We start from the raw sequence: 19405 nt of genomic DNA on the forward strand, positions 1-19405 counted from the left end.
GGTGCGGCGACTCTGGAAAACATATGGAGGTTCCTCAAAAGATTAAAAATAGAACTACCCTATGACCCAGCGATTGCACCTACTACATATTTATCTAAAGGATACAGGAGGGCTGATTCAAAGGAGCACAGGCACCCCGATTTGTTATAGCAGCACTATCAGCAATAGCCAAAGTATGGAAAGATCCCAAATGTCCATCGACTAATGAATGGATAAAGAAGATACACACACACACACACTGGAATATTACTTGCAGATCAAAAATACTGAAATCTTGCCATTTGCAACAATGTGGATGGAACTAGAGTGTATTAGGCTAAGCGAAATAAGTCAGAGAAAGACAAATACATGATTTCACTCATATATGGAATTTAAGATACAAAACAGATTAACATAAAGGAAGGGAAGCAAAAATAAGATAAAAACAGAAGGAGGCAAACCTTAAGAGACTCTGAATTACAGAGGAGAAACAGGGTTGTTGGGTTGGGGGAAGGCTAAGGGGTGAGGGGCAGTAATGAGGACACTCGTTGGGATGAACTCTAGGTGTTATACGTAAGTGATTAATCACTAAATTCTATTCCTGTAATTATCATTACACTATATGTTAACTAATTTGGATTTAAACTTAAAGAAGAGAAAATAGCCTATGTGAAAGAGACCAGACTCACATGGACACATACTCATATATAAAATGCAGAGTAGACAAATCCATAGAGACATAAACTATGTTGTGACCAGGAGACATGGTTTCATGGCTGTTTTGAACTTTAAATCTGTTTGAAAAAATGGAGCTGTAATTCACATACCATAGCTCACACTTTTTTTAAGATTTATTTTTATTTATTTTTATTTTATTTATTAAAATTTATTTAAGTGTTTTTATTTGAGAGAGAGAGTGCTAGGAAGAGGCAGAGAGAGGGAGGGAGAACCCCAAGCAGGCACCATGCCATTGGCAGGGAGCCCAACTCGGAGTACCAGCGGGATTAGGGGTGCAAACCCATGAACCCACAAACGGTGAGATCAGGACCTGAGCCCAAACCAAGAGTTAGATGCTTAATGGACTGAGCCACCCATGCTTCCGGTGCTCACACGTTTAAGAGTAAAACTCAGTGCTCTGTTTTTTGTGTGGTCACAGAGCTGTGCCACATCAGTGTACTATGCACAGAAGGGAAATAGAGCCTTTTACATTCCACATTCACAGGAACTGACTACAAACCGCGGTGATTTTCCTTGCAGAATATAACGCACACCTGAGTACAATAACATGTCACACCTGTAGCTGTGTCCTGCTGGGGCCCAGGGGTCCCATGTCCCACGGAGGCTGAGAGCACGGCCATGTTTGGTTGACCTGGGGACAGAGAAGTGGGAGCGGGGCCTTGCGGTGTCAAGAGTCAGGTCAAAACGCTGGGAGACCTTATCTTCTGTTCCGTGACATCACTGGTCATTGAATTGTTCTTAAACAGGGGACAGGGGCACCGTCACCTCGCCCGCGTGTCGACCACAGACACAACCGTCACCAGGCCCTTCTGCCCTGTCTCGTTCCGATCCGGCGCGGGACAGGGGAGGCTCCGCGGAGAAACCGAGTCAGATTCCCGGGACAAAGGAAGAGGCAGGCGGGTCAGCCGGCCAGGAGGGCGTTCGGCCGGAGCCGACCTCAGGGCGGGCGGATCAGACACGTGTGTACCGCCGGCCCGTCACTCAGGGCGTAGGAGGCGGGGCCTGGGGGATCTGCCCAATCTGGCGCCACAGGGGCGGTGCCGGGACCACCCTCCAATCAGAACGTGAAGGGCCTCAGGCTGCCCTATCACAGTGCGGCAGTGCGGTGTCTCGGAGAATTGTCCAATGGAGGTGGTGGGGAGTTATCTTCGGAACAGCATCCAATCAGATCGCATTGCCTGAAGCAACGCCCAATCCGTGCTTGGGGGCGCATAGCGCGGTGCATTTATATTACCGGGTCCGGAAACACTCCAATCAGGCCCTGGTGGGTGGGGGATGGGGTGATGCCATCCCGCTCGGTGAGTGTGAGCTCTGAGTCGTGGCTGCTGGTGTGCGCTTGTCCCGCGCTCACCCAGTTTTCCGGTCCGCTAGCTCCTCGGTTGGAGGAGGGGCACGTGAGGGCCGCGGAGTCGCCGGGTCGCGGGATCAAGAGGAGGACGCCCGGAGAGCTCCGTGTGCGGCCGCGAGATGGTGAGTGGCCGGTCCCTGGCCCGGGACGCGGAGGGGCTGGTTCCAACCGGCCTGAACCGGTTTGTAGCGACCGCGGACCCCTATTTCCCTGTTCCCCGCGAGTTCTCTCCCGAGTTTCCCCTGTGGGCCTTCGGATGGGATCCCGGCGTTCTCTCCCATCCTCGCGTGTGGGTCTCATAGTCTCTACCCGAATCTCCGCCGTGGACCGCGGTCCTAACCCTAGATCGGCCATGGGCCTCGGGGTGAGGTTCCTTTGTCCTGTCCCCTCTCCTCGTGGGGTCCCGGGGGTCCCGTCCAGAGATCTGTGGGCCGCGGGGTGGGGTTCCGGCGTCCTATCCCCTCTCCTCGTGTGGGTTCCGCAGGTCCTGACCCAAGTCTCTGTCTCTGGCCATGGGGTGGGGTCCCCGTGTCCCGTCACAATCACGGGTTTCCATGTGACCACCCGAGTCCTGGCTGGTGGAAGGAGGCGGGGACCACCACGTGCGGGGGCAGTAAAACCTGGGAATCGGAGTCCGGGAACTCACGATGGACCTGAGAGATAAATCCAAATTCGAGCTTGTCGAGGACACTTTGTTACAAAGGAGTTCCAACAGGGACCAGGTCCCGTCTCAGAGATCCTCGGATCCTCAGAGATTCAGCCTCTCCAGTGAAACAGAACCGGCGCTTGGCTGTTCTGCAAGAGGGGGATGGGCAAGAAGGCCCAGTGTCAGGATCCCACCCCTGCGGTGGAGGAAGGCCTCATTGGCTCAGGTCCCCCGGGCCTCCTTCCTCAGCTCAGTGGATGTTCAGCGTGTGGGCCACCCACAGCCAGGGGCCTGTGGGGAGGACAGTGGCCTGGGTAAAGTTTGGGTAGGAAAGGGGCAGTGGTGGACAGTTGGTCAAACCAGGTTCAAAGGAAAAATCCAAACTGAGTAAGGAGAGACGTGTAACGACAAAAATGATTGCAAAGGTGGGGGAGGGGACTGTTGCACTAGGGGCAGGGGCCCTGCAGGGGGGAAGGACTGTTGCACTAGGGGCAGAGGCTGTGCGGGGGGCTAGGGAGGCTGTAGCACTAAGGTCAGGTCGGTGTGGGGGGGGGGGGCTGTTGCATTAGGGGCAAGGGCTGTGCAGGAGGGCAGGGGGCTATATGGACAGGGAGGACACTGTGAGCCTAAGACCAGCGAGTGTCTCAAGAGTCATATAAAAGGAAAGAAACCAGGCATGAGCAGGTGTGGTGCTGACGTGGAGGTTCCCTGAGGCCAGCCTGTCCCCCTGTCCCCGGGGGGGCTGTGTGTGGCTCAGGCTGAGAGCAGGCCCGCATTCAGGGGTCTGGAGGAAGGAGAGAAGCCAAAGCAAAGCGGGACCAGCCAGCATTTTGTGCCCCTTGGGCACGGGGACAAGCAGCTGAGCTGATCACAGATGAGGCACGAAGTGTGGGTGTGGGGGGTCTGCGCGCGGCCCCGTCGTGGGTGAACAGGGGGACGTGCTGTGAGTCTCCTGGTCTGACGGGGGAGGGGCCCTCGTGCAGCCTGCTGTTTTCCAGACCCCGACAGGGTGGGGGAGGGAGTGCCTTTCCCTTCCACTGAGGTTTTCCTGGGAGCACAGGGCTCAGGTAGGCGTCTGCATGTCACCTGTGAGCAGGACCTGTCACCCTGTCCAGCCCAGCACGGATGGCTCTGTCCTCCGCCAGCCTCGCGTTGAGCAGATGTAAAATGCCCGAGTTCTTTCTGCCTCCTTTCTTCCCCTTCAGGGCAGAGGGTGGTAAATGTGTCAGGTCGTTCCTGTCCCTGCTGACACGGGTTACTGGGGGCTTTATCCAGAGAGCGTCCCCTGGGGAAAAGTGTCTCAGGACAGAACTGTCCTTCTCCATGAGGGTTGGGGGCTCCACGCCTTCATGCAGGTGGGTGGAGTCATGGATCAGAGGATTCATCCAAATGCTGGTGACAGTTCCATGCAGGTCCAGAGTTGCAAAACTGTGATCCTGACCCACTTCTGGTTAATTCATGGTGGTCTGAGATACACAGAAATCCCTTGAACTGGGTTGTGTTCAGTTGTGACTTATGATTCGCTATCATGAGGCTAAAGTTAACAAGCACCTGTTCTCTGAAATGGATAAACAGTTTCCATTTATTTAAAACCAGAGGGTGCCCTAGAACTTCCTTTCTTTCATCTCAAGCACACGTAGAAGCAGTGATTCTGCACGTTTTCCTTCACATGCTGGGAGGGGGTCTTTGTGTCATCCGGATGACCCAGGGTGCTCGCAGCTCAAAGCAAAGACCCAGGTCTCAAGTTCCTGCTTGTCTTGTGGCTTCATGTCTCTAAGTGTGAACGCATCGCCATTTTTACATGATGGGGAAAATTGCATATTGTAGATTGAGGGTAAGTTAAAATTTACTAAGTGATGGGGATGCAGCGTGTGAATCAGCCATCACTGCTGGGTCCTGTCACTTGCGGCAGTGGGAGTTACCCGCTTTATGTTGTCCCGCTCGCTCGAGGGCGTGACACGGATCTCCTGGAGGTCAGGATCTCCTGGATGCCACACATTGGTTTATCTGATTCCCCCGGGGCTGAGCATTTCTCACATGTGGAGTTCCCTCTCCTGTGGAAACGTTTCCAGCGTGTTGTCACCTGTAACTCACGGGTCTGCTTCCTGATGATCTGTTTCCTTCACATCCTGTGGACATTTGTCTGTTTCATTTCTACGTGTTGTGTTTTGTCCAGGTCAGGGTGTGTCATTTCTCTGTGCTGCCTGCGTGGATGGACCTGTCACATTTCCCTTTTTTTTAAGGTTATTTACTTATTTTGAGAATGAAAGAGCACGAGGGAAGGAGGGCAGGGAGAGAGGGAATCGCAAGCGGGCCTAGCACAGAGCCTGACGCCGGGCTCGATCTCAACCCTGAGATGATCTGAGCTGAAATCTTGAGTTGGACGCATAACAGGCTGAGCCACCGAGGCACCCCCTGCACATTTTCAGTAGACTTGAACTTCCTCATCTCTTCCTGTGCAGACAACCTTCTTTTGTTCTGTGAGAAAACGCCTCCTTCACTCAGGTCATAATCACACGCGCTGGAACTTTCTGTGTGTTCCACTTTGTTTCCATGACGGTTAAATCCACAGGTCTTGGTTACTGTCCATGAAGTGGACGAGGGAAAGGATTCCTTTTTTTTTTTTTTTTTTTAATGTTTATTTATTTTTGAGACAGAGACAGAGCGTGAACAGGGGAGGGGCAGAGAGAGAGGGAGACACAGGATCCGAAACAGGCTCCAGGCTCTGAGTTGTCAGCACAGAGCCCAACGTGGGGCTCGAACCCACGAACTGCTAGATCATGACCTGAGCCGAAATCGGAGGCTTAGCTGACTGAGCCACCCAGGCTCCCTAGGATTATTTTTACCCCTTAGATAACCAGCCTTCCCTGGCCCCATGTGTCCAAGCGTCCCCATCTCTGCTGATGCCCTGTGGCACCCGCTGAGCGTATACCCACTGGCTAGAGTCAGGGGCGCCTGTGTGTGCATTTCTTTGTCAATCAGGGTGTTTATCCGTCTGTCTGTTACTGCCTCGTGTTCTAGTTACTGGTAAGTTGTAAGTTGAAACTGTCAGTTATTTTACCCCCAAAACTGAGGTTGTTCCGGAACAGCAGGGAATTAATTCTGAACGTGTAAGATACCACAGGACCACAGGCAGTTACTAGAACAGAGGAGAGGGACGCTCTCCTAGAGAGGCCAGGAGGGGCCGGGATGGAAACACGGGATGCGGAAGAACCTAGAGCTGGAAGCACAGTGGCTCCCCGCTGGCAGGGTGGGGGTGGGGAGGCGGCGTCCCAGCCGAGGCGGGCTGGGCTTGCAGGGTGCTGGGCTTGCGGCTGGGGCCCCCGGTGAGGACCGGGCAGGACGCGAGGGCGCCCCCTGCCGGCCCCCCACTCCGTCCCTGAGGAGCTTTCCGTGGGCGAATCTCTCCATTTCCTCTGTTTGACCTCCGTGTTTCCTCGGAAGCATCTGGGAGTGAGAGGCGGGTTTGCTGTATTTAGCGGATTTGTCCCTCAGCGCCAGGAAGGACGTCTCCCGCTTGGCGTGTCTCGTGTTGGAGGGAACGACCAGAGCAGTGGAAACCAGTCGAGGCCACACCTGAGTGACAGGGACGGTTCGGAGGGAGATGCCGTCAGACACTTGTCATCTAGGCCGTGTGCATCAGCAGTGTCAGCCTTGCAGAGCGTGTACTTGTACGAATCACACGATTCACCGGCAATAAAATACGAAAGAAAAGTAGCATAACTCTATGGATTGTTCTAATTCGGGACCCCGGGTCTGAAGGCAGCCCACTGAAATGTTTATTGGCATTTATTCCAACCCCGGGGAGAAAGTTCTCCTGTGGAGGCAGACCCGGAGTCCTGTTTGCCTCCAGAAGTATTGTTCTTGGGGTGTCTGGGTGGCTCAGTTGGTTGATGATGGTACTCTTGATTTCAGGACAGGTCATGTTCTCATGGTTCATGGGTTCAAGCCCCAGGTTGGGCTCTGTGCTGACAGTGCAGAGCCTGCTTGGGATTCTCTCTCTCTCCCGCTCTCTGCCCCTCCCCTGCTCCTGGTCGCTCTCTTTCTCTCTCTCTCTCAAAAAAAAAAAAACAAAAAAACAAAAAAACAAAAAAAAAAAACCAAAAGCAAAACAGAAGTCAGTTATTTTTCCAGGAACAAGTGGGTGTATCTGGGTATAGCAGAGAATTACAATTTGGGACAGGTAAGCCCCAGGAAAACCACAGGCAAGTCTGAAGAAGAAAGGGAGGAACAAAGGGAGGAACACTCTTTTCTAGAAGAGAAGGGGGCGTTGGGAGGGGGCTGTGCCAAGCTAGAAGTCCATTGGAGCAAACTGGGAGAATCCAGGTGTAGCGGCTTCTCATTGGCTGGACTGTGGTCGTCTCTCATTGGCTGACATGTGACTCTCTCATTGGCTGAGCCATGGTTATCTCACGTTGGCTGGGTTGTGACTGTCTTGTCTCTCATTGGCTGGGCTGATGCCACCCGAGGAAATAGTCTTCCTTCCTCCTGCATGAACAGTGATGCATTATGGGTGTGCCGGTGCGTCTCTCCGTGTTGTGTCTGCCCTTGGCCCTGAGCGGCAGGTTGGGGAGCTTCCCCTGTGGACTCCTGACTCCACTTCAGTCGTGTCGCCTTTACTCAGCCTGGAAGAGGTGCCCGGCTTCTGGGTGGTTTTCATCCCTGGCGATCGGGAGTCGTGCGGCGGAGAGCGGAGCGCGTGCGCACGCGTGTGTGTGATGGCGCTCGTCCTCCCGGGTCTGGGGCAAGTGGATACGAGGAGCGGACCTGCCGTGTTGGGTGGGAACTCCACGTTGCTCGTGTTGGGGGTCCACCAGACTCTTCCAAAGCGGCCGCCCCCGCTTACATCGGCAGCAGGATAAATGAAGGAGAATGCGTCCTGCTCACGTCCTCGGCGGCGCTTCCTGGGGCGTCTTTATAGCCAGTGTGGTGGGTGCGAAGGGGCCTCTGCTGGTAGTTCGAGGTGCGTGTCCCGCGTGACGAATGTCCAGCATCTTTTCATCGACCCACTGGCCATTTGCATATGTTCTTTGGAGAAGTGTCTGGGTGCGCAAATGTTAGGTGTGGACTTTTCCCCGCCGCCCCTTTTCGGGATGAGGAAGTTCCTTTCTGTTCCTAGTTGGCTGAGTATTTTTGTCAAGAGAGGGTGGTGGGTTCAAGGAGATACTTTTCTGTGTGTAAGTGATCATGGGGTTTTTGTTTCTCTTCTGTTCATGAAGTTTATGACTGCTATTTTCTTGCTGAACCAACCATTTTATTCCCAGATAAATCCCACTTGGTCACGTTGTAGAATCCATTTTATATATGACTGGTTTTGGTATCATGATAAACTGGCCTCATAGAGTAGGTTAGACATGTCTGTGCACAATTAAATTTTGTGGATGGACCCCAGATGATTGGTGACATCGAGCATCATTTCATGTGCTTTTTGGCCATTGTGTATCTTCCTGGGGAAATGTGTACTCGCGTTCTTTGTCTGTTATTTAGTTGTATTATTTGTCTTTATACTTTTTTATTGTTGTTACATGAGTTTTTTTTTTTTTAATTTTTTTTTTCAACGTTTATTTATTTTTGGGACAGAGACAGAGCATGAACGGGGGAGGGGCAGAGAGAGAGGGAGACACAGAATCTGAAACAGGCTCCAGGCTCTGAGCCATCAGCCCAGAGCCTGACGCGGGGCTCGAACTCACGGACCGCGAGATCGTGACCTGGCTGAAATCGGACGCTTAACCGACTGCGCCACCCAGGCGCCCCAATGAGTTTTTAAAAACCTGTTTAGATCACAAACCTCGTATCAGCTGTGTGACTAGCAAACCCACATTTTAGCCCCAGATGAAGGGGTGTTGCCTTTGTTGTAACTGATGTAGCTGGGTTCTGTGTCCTTAGATTTTGGGGACATGTCTTTTGTTTTGCAACTTCTGATTATTTTTATCATAGTTGTTTGCTCTTTATTTCAATGATGCAGTGTCCTCTGATTTTGCTGAGAAGATATTATGTGGTTTTTTTTTTTTTTTTTCCTCTCTCTGTTAAAGTCATCTCTTGCCCTTTTAGTAGCAATCTGTCAGGGAACTTTTCTTTCTGGTGCCCTTTTGCTTGAATTCTGGGTACTGGGTTATATATTTCAGAGGCCCTGCTGACTTCTGAGTTTCTTCAGGAACCAGAACTTGTCTTACACGCCAGGTGTGCCAGGCGCCCGGGCCCTGGCCTGTGTCCGTGCCCAGAGCCCAACTAATCTGGAGAAAGGGTCGTGTCTGCCTCTGTCGGAAGAGAGGGGACTCCAGCAGGCTTCTTGCCCTTGTTCCTTCCAGGGCGAGAGCTGCTCCCATCAAGCAGCCCTGGAATCTGAGTGTCCACAGCATCCTGACATTCTGGTTCCAGTTCTTGGAGCTGATGACGAGGCATAATCGTCTTTGAGCAGGCCAAACGTGTGTCCTCCGATTTGTGTGCTGTCCGAGTGAATATCTCACTTTTCAATCTGTACAGAACTGGTCTGCTCAGATGTGTCTCAGTAGAAATATCCCAGTAAATTGGGTGTGTGCAAGTCTATGGCAGCTCTTGTCATCACCCTCTGCTTCAAGTCCCAGCCCTTCCCGTCACTGTGCGCAGTGCAGTGGGTCTGCCTGGGTGTTGTCACTCCCTACTCACGTGTGACTCATGGTCCTGGGAACGGAGTGCAGCTCCCCGCCTGTCACCCTTCATCCTCCCCCACACGTAGGTGATGATGGAGCTTTGCTGCAATAGAGTGTATGGTATGTTTCAGGACTCTGTGGTCTTTGTGGATGTGGCTGTGAACTTCACCCCGGAAGAGTGGGCTTTGCTGGATAGCAGTCAGAGGAACCTCTACAGAGATGTGATGCTGGAGACCTGCAAGAACCTGGCCTCAGTGGGTAAGGACGGCTCCATCCCTTCCCTAGTCTTGACGCAACACATGTTTCTTACAACTGTCTGATTTTGCTGGGGCCGAGGAATGGGAGTACATTGGAGGAGGGGTAGACATGATCCAAGCCTTCATGGAACCTACGTAGAGTCACATAGCTTTTCCACGAGAAAAGTTTTATGTGTTAACTTGCTCTGTTCATCTTGATTAAGGTCTGAGACTCCCTAATTTAATAAATGGGAATGCGGTCTCTGGTGAGTGCTGTTTTGTGGTTTTTACTCCTGTGGAAGTTACACGGTGGCGAATACACATTGGACACCTTAATATTGCTGCACTTAAATCCTCACTTAACGAGGAGGGATGGCGGCAGAGTAGGGGATCCTGAACTCACCGCGTTCCCCGGACACTCTGAGGCAATAGGAACGTGTACTCCCACTAAGTCTGCGATGCCTGGAAAACTGGCCGGACAGGTCTTTCGAAGCTAACATGAAGGCTGCATGGAAAAGGGTAGGCAGGGGGGAGATGTGGTTGGAAACCAAACCCCCGGTGTGGCTGTCCACAAGTGGGCGGGACATCCCAGTTACCGAGAAGCTGGGGAATCAGTCCCCACACCGTGCACCCCTGGCCCGGGGGACTACAGTGGAGAGACCAGGACCCATAACACCTGCCTTTGAAAATCAATGAGCCTTAAGTTTTGGGGGTGAAACCTCACAAGGGCTTCACTCTAGGCTGTATCGTTTGGCAGAAGGTCCAGCAGAGGGGCAGCCTTTTGAAAATGGCCTTAGTTGTATGTGATAGAGATTTATTGATTAATTTTAGGACACACACTGGAGGCTCAGGGAACTTCCTGCAGGAACAGACGTGTAGGCAGGTGTCATTTCCCTTGCCCCCCTTCACCCTAGATGGTCAGGTGCTTGTGGGAGCCAGTTCTGATGCTCTGCGTCTATGCTGCCAACACCAGTTGCCACACGACAGCATCCCCCCAGAGGACTCCCACCGCCCCCAGGATACAAAATCAATGTACAGAAATCTGTCGCATTCTTATAGACTAATAATGAAGCGGCAGAAAGTTAAATTAATGAAGAATCCCCTCTTACAATTGCACCAAAACCAATACAATATCTGGGAATAAGCTCAATCAAAGAGGTGAAAGAACTGTATCCCAAAGAGGGTAAAACACCAATGAAGGAATTTCAAGACAACACAAAGAAATGGAAAGACTGTAGTACCCCAAGCAATGTAGAGATTTAACGCAATCCCTGTCAAAATTCCAACAGCACTTTTCACACAGGTAGCACCGACATACTAAAATTTGTATGGAACTACAAAAGACTTCAAAAGCCAAAGCAATCTTGAGAAAGGAACACGAAACCGGGGGTATTCCAATTCCAAATTTTGAGTTCTATTACAAAATGGTAGTCATTAAAACAGGATGATACAGGTACAAAAATAGAAACAGAGATCAGTTGAGTGGAACGGAAAACCTAGAAATAAGCTCACAATTATATGGTCGATTAACCTTTTTTTTTTTTTTTTTTAAGTTTATTTATCTTGAGAGAGCGCTAGAGTGAGTGCAGGGGAGGGGCAGAGAGAGAGGGAGAGATAGATCCCAAGCAGGGTCTGCACTGTCAGCAAGGAACCTGATGCAGGGGTTGAACTCACCAACTATGAGGTCATGACCTGAGCCAAAATCAAGAATCAGATGCTTAACTGACTAAGCCACTCTGGCACCTCGTCAATTAATCTTTGACAAAGGAGGAAAGAACATACAGTGGGAAAAATATAGTCTCTTCAACAAATGGCACTGGGAAAACCGGACAGCCACATGCGGAATGAAACGAGACCACATTCTTCACCACACACAAAAATAAACTCAAAGTGGATTAACGACCTAAATTTGAAACCTGAAACCATAAAACTTTCTGAAGGGAGTGTAGGCAGTTCTCTCAGACATTGGCTATGGCAACATTTTTCTAGATCTGCCTCCTGAGGCCAAGAAAATAAAAGCAAAAATAAACTATTGCAACTGCATCCAAATAGAAAGCTTCTGCACAGTGAAGGCAACAAGCAACAAAAGTAAAAGGTAGGGGCGCCTGGGTGGCGCAGTCGGTTAAGCGTCCGACTTCAGCCAGGTCACGATCTCGCGGTCCGTGAGTTCGAGCCCCGCGTCGGGCTCTGGGCTGATGGCTCAGAGCCTGGAGCCTGTTTCCGATTCTGTGTCTCCCTCTCTCTCTGCCCCTCCCCCGTTCATGCTCTGTCTCTCTCTGTCCCAAAAATAAATAAAAACGTTGAAAAAAAAATTAAAAAAAAAAAAAAAAAGTAAAAGGTAGTCTCCGGAATGGGAGGTCATACATCCTATAACGGGTTAGTATCCAAAATATATAAAGAACTGAAACAATGCAATACCCCACAAGAAGCAATCTAATAAAAAATGGTCAGGATGGCTCAGGTTGTTGGGCGTCTGACTCTTGATTTTGGCTCAGGTCATGGTCTCACGGTTCGTGGGATCGATTCCCACCTTGGGCCCTGTGCTGATAGCAAGGAGCCTGTTTGGGATTCTCCTCTCTCTGCTCCTCCCCCATTCATGCTGTCTCATTCTCTGTCTCTCAAAATAAATACATATTTTTAAATACATATATGCATATCTTTAAAAATAAGTTTTTTGATTAAAAAAAATTTTTAAATAAAAATTTTAATTGTTAATATTTTAATTTTTTTAGACTTACTTAAATTTATTTTTTAACTTTTTATTTTTAAATAAAAATGTTTATTTTTGTGAGAGAGAGAGAGAGCGTGAGCAGGGAGGGGCAGAGAGAAAGGGAGACGGAATCTGAAGCAGGCTCCAGGCTCCGTGCTGTCAGTACAGAGCCCAACGTGGGGCTCTAACTCACCAACTGTGAGCTCATGACCTGAGCTGAAGTCGGAAGCTTAACCGACTGAGCAACTCAGGTGCCCCTATTTTTTTTTTTTTATGTTTATTTATTTTTGAGAGAGAGAGAGAGAGAGACAGTGCATGAGTGGCAGATGGGCAAAGAGAGAGAGGGAATCTGCAAGAGTCTCCAGCCTCCAAGCTGTCAACACAGAGCCCAATACAGGGCTCGAACCCACAGACCATGAGATCATGACCTGAGCCAAAGTGGGAGCTCAACCAACTGAGCCACCCAGGTGCCCCAATAAATAAACAATTTTTAAAAATGGGTAGAAGACACGAAGAGACACTTCTTCAAAGAAGACATCCAGATGACCAACAGGCACGTGAAAGGGACTCGGCATCACTCCTCATCAGGGAAACGCAAATCAAAACTATAAAGACATATCCCCTAACACCTGTCAGCATGTCTGAAAGAGAAAACACGAAAACAAGTGTTGGTGAGGATGTGGGGGGAAAGGAACCCTCGTGCAGTGTTGGTGGGAATGCAAACTGGTGCAGCCATTGTGGAAAACTGCGTGGAGATTCCTCAAAGAATTAAAAATAGAACTGCCCTATGATCCAGGAATCGCACTTCTGGATATTTACCCCCAAAACACACACACACACACACACAAACACTAATTCAGAGGGATACACGCACCGCTGTGTTTATTGCAGCATTATCTACAATTGCCAGACCATGGAAGCAGCCCAAGTGTCCATCACTAGATGAATGGATAAAGAAGCAATGGTGCATATACAAATGGAGTATTGCCCAGCTATAAAAAAGAATCAAATCTTGCCATTTGCAACAATATGGATGGCGCTAGACAGATTACACTAAATGAAATAAGTCAGAGAAAGACAAATACCAAATGATCTCACTTATATGTGGAATCCATGAAACAAAAGCAAACGAGCAAAGGGAAAAAATGAGGGTGAGACAAACCAAGAAACAGACTCTTAACTATAGAGAACAGAACAGACTGGTGGTTACAAGAGGGGAGGTGGGGGGCATGGGGGATGTAGGGGATGGGGTTTAAAGAGTACCCTTATGATGGAAAAAAAAGAAATCGAAGATGATACAAAAAGTTGAAAGATACAGTATTCTCATGGATTGGAAGGATTAATATTGTTAAAGTCCGTACTACAAAAAGCACCCTACAAATTTAGTGTACCTACCAACCTACCAATAAATAGTATTTTTCAAAGAACCAGAGCAAAATATCCTAAAATTTGTATGGAACCTGAAAAGCCCCCAAATAGCCAGAACAGTTTTAGGGAAGTGTAACCAAGCTGATGATATGATAATCCCAGATTTGAAAATATACTGCAAAACTGTAGTAATCAAAACAGTATGGTATGGCACAAAAACAGACGTAGATGAAGGGAAGGGGATAGAGATCCCCAAAAGAAAGCCATGTTTATATTGTCCAAATATCTACAACCAAGCAGGTCAGAATATACGACGTGGAAAAGACTGTGTTCAGTAAATGGTGTTGGGGAAAACTGGACAGCGACCTCCAAAAGAATGAAACGGTGCAGAGAAAGGGGAACCCTCCTGCACTGTTGGTGGGAATGCAAACTGGTGCGGCCACTCTGGAAGAAAGTCTGGAGGTTGCTCCAAACACTAAAGATGGAACTACCCTACAATTCAGCGACTGCACTACTAGGTATTTATGCAAAGGATTCAAAAATACAGATTTGAAGGGGTACACGCACCCTGATGTGTATAGCAGCATTATTTATCATAACCAAGCTATGGAAGCAGCCCAGATGTCCATCGACTGATGAATGGATAAATAAGATGTGGTTTATATACACAACGGAATATCACTCAGCCACCAAAGATGATGAAATCTTGTCATTTGCAACTACATGGATGGAACTGGAGTGTATTAAACTAAGCGAGAAGTCAGAGGAAGATAAATACCATATGATATGAGTCGTGTGGAATTTAAGAAACAAAACAGATGAACATATGGGAAGGGGGAAACAAACAATAAGAGACTCTTAACGATAGAGAACAAGCCGAGGGTTGATGGAGGGAGGTGGGTGGGGGATGGGCTAGATGGGTGATGGGATAGCACCAGGGGTTGTATATAAGTGATAAATGATGGCTTCCACTCCTGAAACCAATATAATGCATATTTACTAACAAATTTAAGTGAAGACTTGAAGGGGCGCCTGGGTGGCTCAGACAGTTCAGCATCCGACTCTTGGTTTCAGTTTGTGATTTCACAGTTCGTGAGTTCAAGCCCCGAGCTGGTATTCTCTGTCCCTCTCTTTCTGGCCCACCCCCACTCATACTCGCTCACTCTCAAAATAAATAAACTAAAACAACAAAACGGGGCCACTTTCTTACAGCTTACACAAAAGTAAACGATATGGATTAAATACCTAAACGTAAGACTTGAAAGTATATACCTCTTGAAAGAAAACAGAGACAGTAAACTGTAAGGACATTAGCCTTAGTGATATTTTTGTGGACTTGTCCCTCAGGGAAGGGTAAAAAAAAAAAAAACAACAAAAAACAAAAAAACCCCACACTAAACAATTGGGACTATATCAAACTGAAAAGTTTTTGCAGTGAGGCAACTATCAACATGATGAAAAGGCAACCCTTTGTTTATGGGAAGGGGAGAAGATATTTGAAGGTCTGTATCTAAAACATAAATAATTCCTACAACTCAACACCAAAAAAAAATTGATTATTAAATGGGCAGAGGAACTCAACAACAGACATTTTCCTGAAGAAGATATTGAGATGGCCAGTAGACATTCAAAAAGCTGTTCAGTATCACTAATCCTCAGGGAAATGCAAATCAAAACCACAATGCGATATCATCTCAGAGAAGATAGATTGGTTAGTATCAAAAAGACAGGAAATAGCAAGTATTGGTGAGGGTGTGGAGACCAGGAAACCCGTCGTTGTTGGTGTGAAGGTAAACTGGTGCAGCCATGTTGGAAAACCATATGGAGCTTCCACAAAAAACTAAACCACAAGTACCATATGGTCCATACATAATTCCACTTCTGGGTAGTTGACCACAGGGGAAAAAAAACTAACACGCAAAGATATGTGCGCCCCCACGTTCACTGTGGCACTAGTTGTGGTATTTAAGATGTGGAAGCAACCCAGGAGTCCATCGACAGATGAATGGATAGGGAAGATGTGGTATCTACATACAAGGGGCATCACTCAGCCGTATAAAATGGATGAAGTCTTGCCATTTATGACCACATGGATGGACTACAGGGTGTCATTCCAAGTAAATAAGACGGAAAGACAAACACCGTGTTGTAACTTAACACGTGGGATCTAAACAACAAAATGGAGGTACAGACAACAAAAAGTAGAAACAGGTGTAAAAACAGGAGATCAACATGGTGTTTGCAAGGTTGGAAGGGGCTGGAGGGACGGGTGAATGGATGAAGGGGATTGAGAAGTACAGAGTTGAGCTTATTAAATAAAGAAGTCTTGGGAGTGAAGAGTGCCACACAGGGAATATGGGCAGTAATATTGTAGTTTGTATAGTGCCCAGTGGTAATTTCACTTATCGTGGTGAGCATTTTGTAATGTATAGAACTGTCCTATCACTATGTTGTACCCCTGACACTAATATTATAGGCCAATATGGTTCCCTCTCCACCCCCCAAAAAAGCCCAGGGGCTCCTGGCTGGCTCAGTCAGAAGAGCATGTGATTCTTGATGTCAGGGTCATGAGTTTGAGCCCCACGTGGGGTGTACAGGTTAGTAAACAAACAAACAAACAAAAAAAGCCCACACTTACCCATCATCAATGACCCTGAAGACGAAAGTCAGGCCCATCTTCCAGATTGCTTGTTGTCCTTCAAATCCTCCCTCCTGCTGAGCTCTTCTCAGGGGCAGGACAGCAGCCACACACACACCATCTAATCTCCCTCCTAGTGGCACCTGGGGCAGTGCAGACAGGCTCCACTGAGGGCCTATGTGCCTTCAGAACAGGCCAACCCTCAGTTGGACCAGGTTCTGGAGAAGGGATTGGCGTTTGGACACATCCATTAGAAACATGACTCGGGGGCACCTGGGTGGCTCAGTCAGTTAAGCATCTGACTCTCGGTTTTGACCCAGGCCGTGATCTCATGGATTGTGGGATTGAATGCTGTGTCGGGCTCCAGGCTGACAGTGCAGAGCCTGCTCGGGATTCTCTCTGTCCCTCTCTCTCTGCCGCTCACCTGCTCGTGCTCTCCCTCTCTCTAAAAATAACTGAACTTAATAAAAAGAAAGAAACATGACGCAGTCTGTTTGAGAAGGGGGGTGTTTGTCACTTACCTGGCTTCCCTGTTGGACTTTTCATCCATCCTTATGCACATGGTGAGCCTTTCTGTAGTTTTGTTACAGAGGTAGTGTGTCGGTGTGTGTATCTTGCCCAGTTCCTTCCTATTTTGTTTTTCTAAAAATACTGATCTCTGCATTAGTCTCCATCTATATTGAAGTATTTCTGAGTGAACACGTTGCCATTTGATAGTTTTCCTATCATTCCCAAAGTCCCAGATTACCAAGGTCCTCAGAATTTTTCCTTGGTCACCTGACCTTTCTTCCTGATGAACTTCATTTACATTTGAGATCAGTATACGAATGGAAGTCTACGTTCGGTCTGTTTTCTTTCTTTTATCCACTAATTCTTTTCTAGCAAACTAAATTTTGCTACCAAATGTTGCAGATTATTGCATTCGAGTTAATACCAGTGGATCAAGTCCTCAGTGGGATGTTTTGGAGGATGAACCATCTCATGAAGAAAAAATAGTAAGATTTGCAAGAAACGATTCCTGGTCTGTTTTTGGAGAAAACCAGACATTTCGTAGCAGAGGAGATTACCTGCAAACCCAGGAAAGGCGTTTGAGGTGAGTGACACTTGCAGGGAGGAGGAGGGGGGACTTTGGCAGATTGTGAGACTAACTTGAAATTAAAGAACAGCTGAAAACCTAGCGCAACAATTGTGTAATTGGTGGGAAAAATGCATTCTACGTATTGATCATCTGAAACCCCATTCGGTTGGAAACCACGGTCAGGGAAAACTCTACGTAAGAAGCCCTGAATGTTATGACTCTGTTTGAGTCCTCAGCCAGACCAGTAAGCTTGTACCACTTTGTAAGCATGGAGACAGTGCCACAAACGTACCCATTCATTGACAGTGGCCATTGTGCATGAGCGAACATCAATAATAGATCATTAATGAATAAAGAGATCGCTTCTAATCACTAGTCCCTAACCGTGTGCCTTCCCGTTTTGAACAGAAGTCCTTTTGTGGAGAGTGTCTGTGAACGTATCGAAGGAGATCAACGCGGAGGCACCCTGAACCCGATTACAAGTCTTACCGCGCACCAGGGGTATCCCACCGGAGGCAAATCCTGTCAATGCGCTAAGTGTAGAGAAGCCCTCACAGGTGGTTTTTTCCTAGGGAATCTGCGAAGATTTCACCCAGGACTCAAACCTAGTCCCTGTGAGGAATGTGGGCTGGCCTGTAGCTGTGTCGCGAGCCTCAGCACTCAGGTGGACGCAGGCCTTGTAGAGAAACCCTATGAAGGTCAGGACGCCGGGAGAGCATCGGAGACGTACGCGAAGAGTCTCAGTAGTAAAATATCTCTAGAGTGCAAGAAATGTGGAAAAGCTTTCATTTGCACGTCTTCCTTTCAGGGTCACGTGCGAGGTTCCTGTGGACAGAGTGTCCATGCGTGTGGCGTGTGTGGGAATGCCTTTATGTTTCACTCCCGTCTTACGTGTCACGTGAGAACTCACGCCGGGGAGAGGCCCAGTGATTGCATAGACTATGGGAAGGTTTACAGCTGCCTCTCTTACGCTCAAGGTCACTCAAGTAATCAACCTGGGGAAAGAGTTTTTCAGTGTGGGCTCTGTGGGAAAGCCTTCACTCGTCGGACCTACCTTCAAAGTCACGTGAGAACGCATACTGGGGGAAAACCCTATAAATGTCAGGAGTGTGGAAAAGCCTTCACTCGTCGGGCCTACCTTCAAAGTCATCTGAGAAAGCACAGTGGAGTGAAATCTTTCAAGTGCCAGCAGTGTGGAAAAGCCTTCTATTCGTCCTCGTACCTTCAAATACATGCACGGATACATACTGGGGAGAGACCCTGCGTGTGTCAGCATTGTGGGAAAACGTTCAGATACCCCGCAAACCTGCGAGCTCACGTGCGGACACACACCGGGGAGAGGCCCTACGAATGTAAGGAGTGTGGAAAAACCTTCAGTCGTGTCTCCTCCTTTCGAAGGCACGGGAAAACCCACAGTTGAGTCAAACATCTGAAAGTACGGAGTGTCGTTCCTAATCCGTTCTATTGTTCTTCATTCCTTCGATACGGAACAACGCACGCTGGGGAGAGACGCTTGTGAGTAGTGGGGGAAAGCTTTCAGGCAGCTCCAGCATTTGCAGTCATTTGAGATACTGTTGCGTGAAACCCTAGGAGAGTAAAGAGTGTGGGAAAGCGTAGCAGGTTTACTCCTTCCTTGGAGGACGCACAGTGGGGAGAGACCCTTTGAAGGTCAGCACTGTGGGAAGACGTTCAGGCGTCACGGCTCCCGTCAAGAACACGTGAGGCTGCACAGTGGACGGTGAGCCGGTGAATCTGAGGACTCTGGTGGGGCCTTCCAGTGCCCCGTAGACCTGCGGGAGCGTGTGACGACTCACACTGGGCACTGTGGGAGAGCCCCCAGTCGTCCCTCCTCCCACCGAGGACACATGTGAAGGAAAACACGGCGAAGTGTAGCCTGAGAACGTAGGGACCGTGGAAAAGCCTTCGGGCATCCCAGGAACCTGTGAGCACACACACACTGGGGACTAGCCCTGAGCACAGCACCTGTGGCAAAGCCTGCATTCTCCCCTAATAGTCATATTTAAAACATGAGCAA

The 19405-nt window shown here is 48.8% G+C and overlaps 1 protein-coding gene across 1 annotated transcript; it reads left to right on the forward strand.

The window, feature by feature from the left end:
* Window positions 1–2049: 2049 nt before the first annotated feature.
* LOC112852810 (zinc finger protein 77-like) lies at window positions 2050–19111 on the forward strand. The gene is made up of 4 exons (XM_086699576.1): window positions 2050–2187; window positions 9472–9598; window positions 17205–17385; window positions 17779–19111. The coding sequence occupies exons 1-4, from the start codon at window positions 2185–2187 to the stop codon at window positions 18788–18790; spliced, it is 1323 nt and encodes a 440-aa protein (XP_086555702.1). The 5' UTR covers window positions 2050–2184; the 3' UTR covers window positions 18791–19111.
* Window positions 19112–19405: the final 294 nt, after the last annotated feature.

The sequence above is a fragment of the Puma concolor genome, chromosome A2 (assembly GCF_028749965.1).
Source record: "Puma concolor isolate L17-30 chromosome A2, mPumCon1.1.hap2, whole genome shotgun sequence".
Classification (NCBI taxonomy): Eukaryota; Metazoa; Chordata; class Mammalia; order Carnivora; family Felidae; genus Puma; species Puma concolor.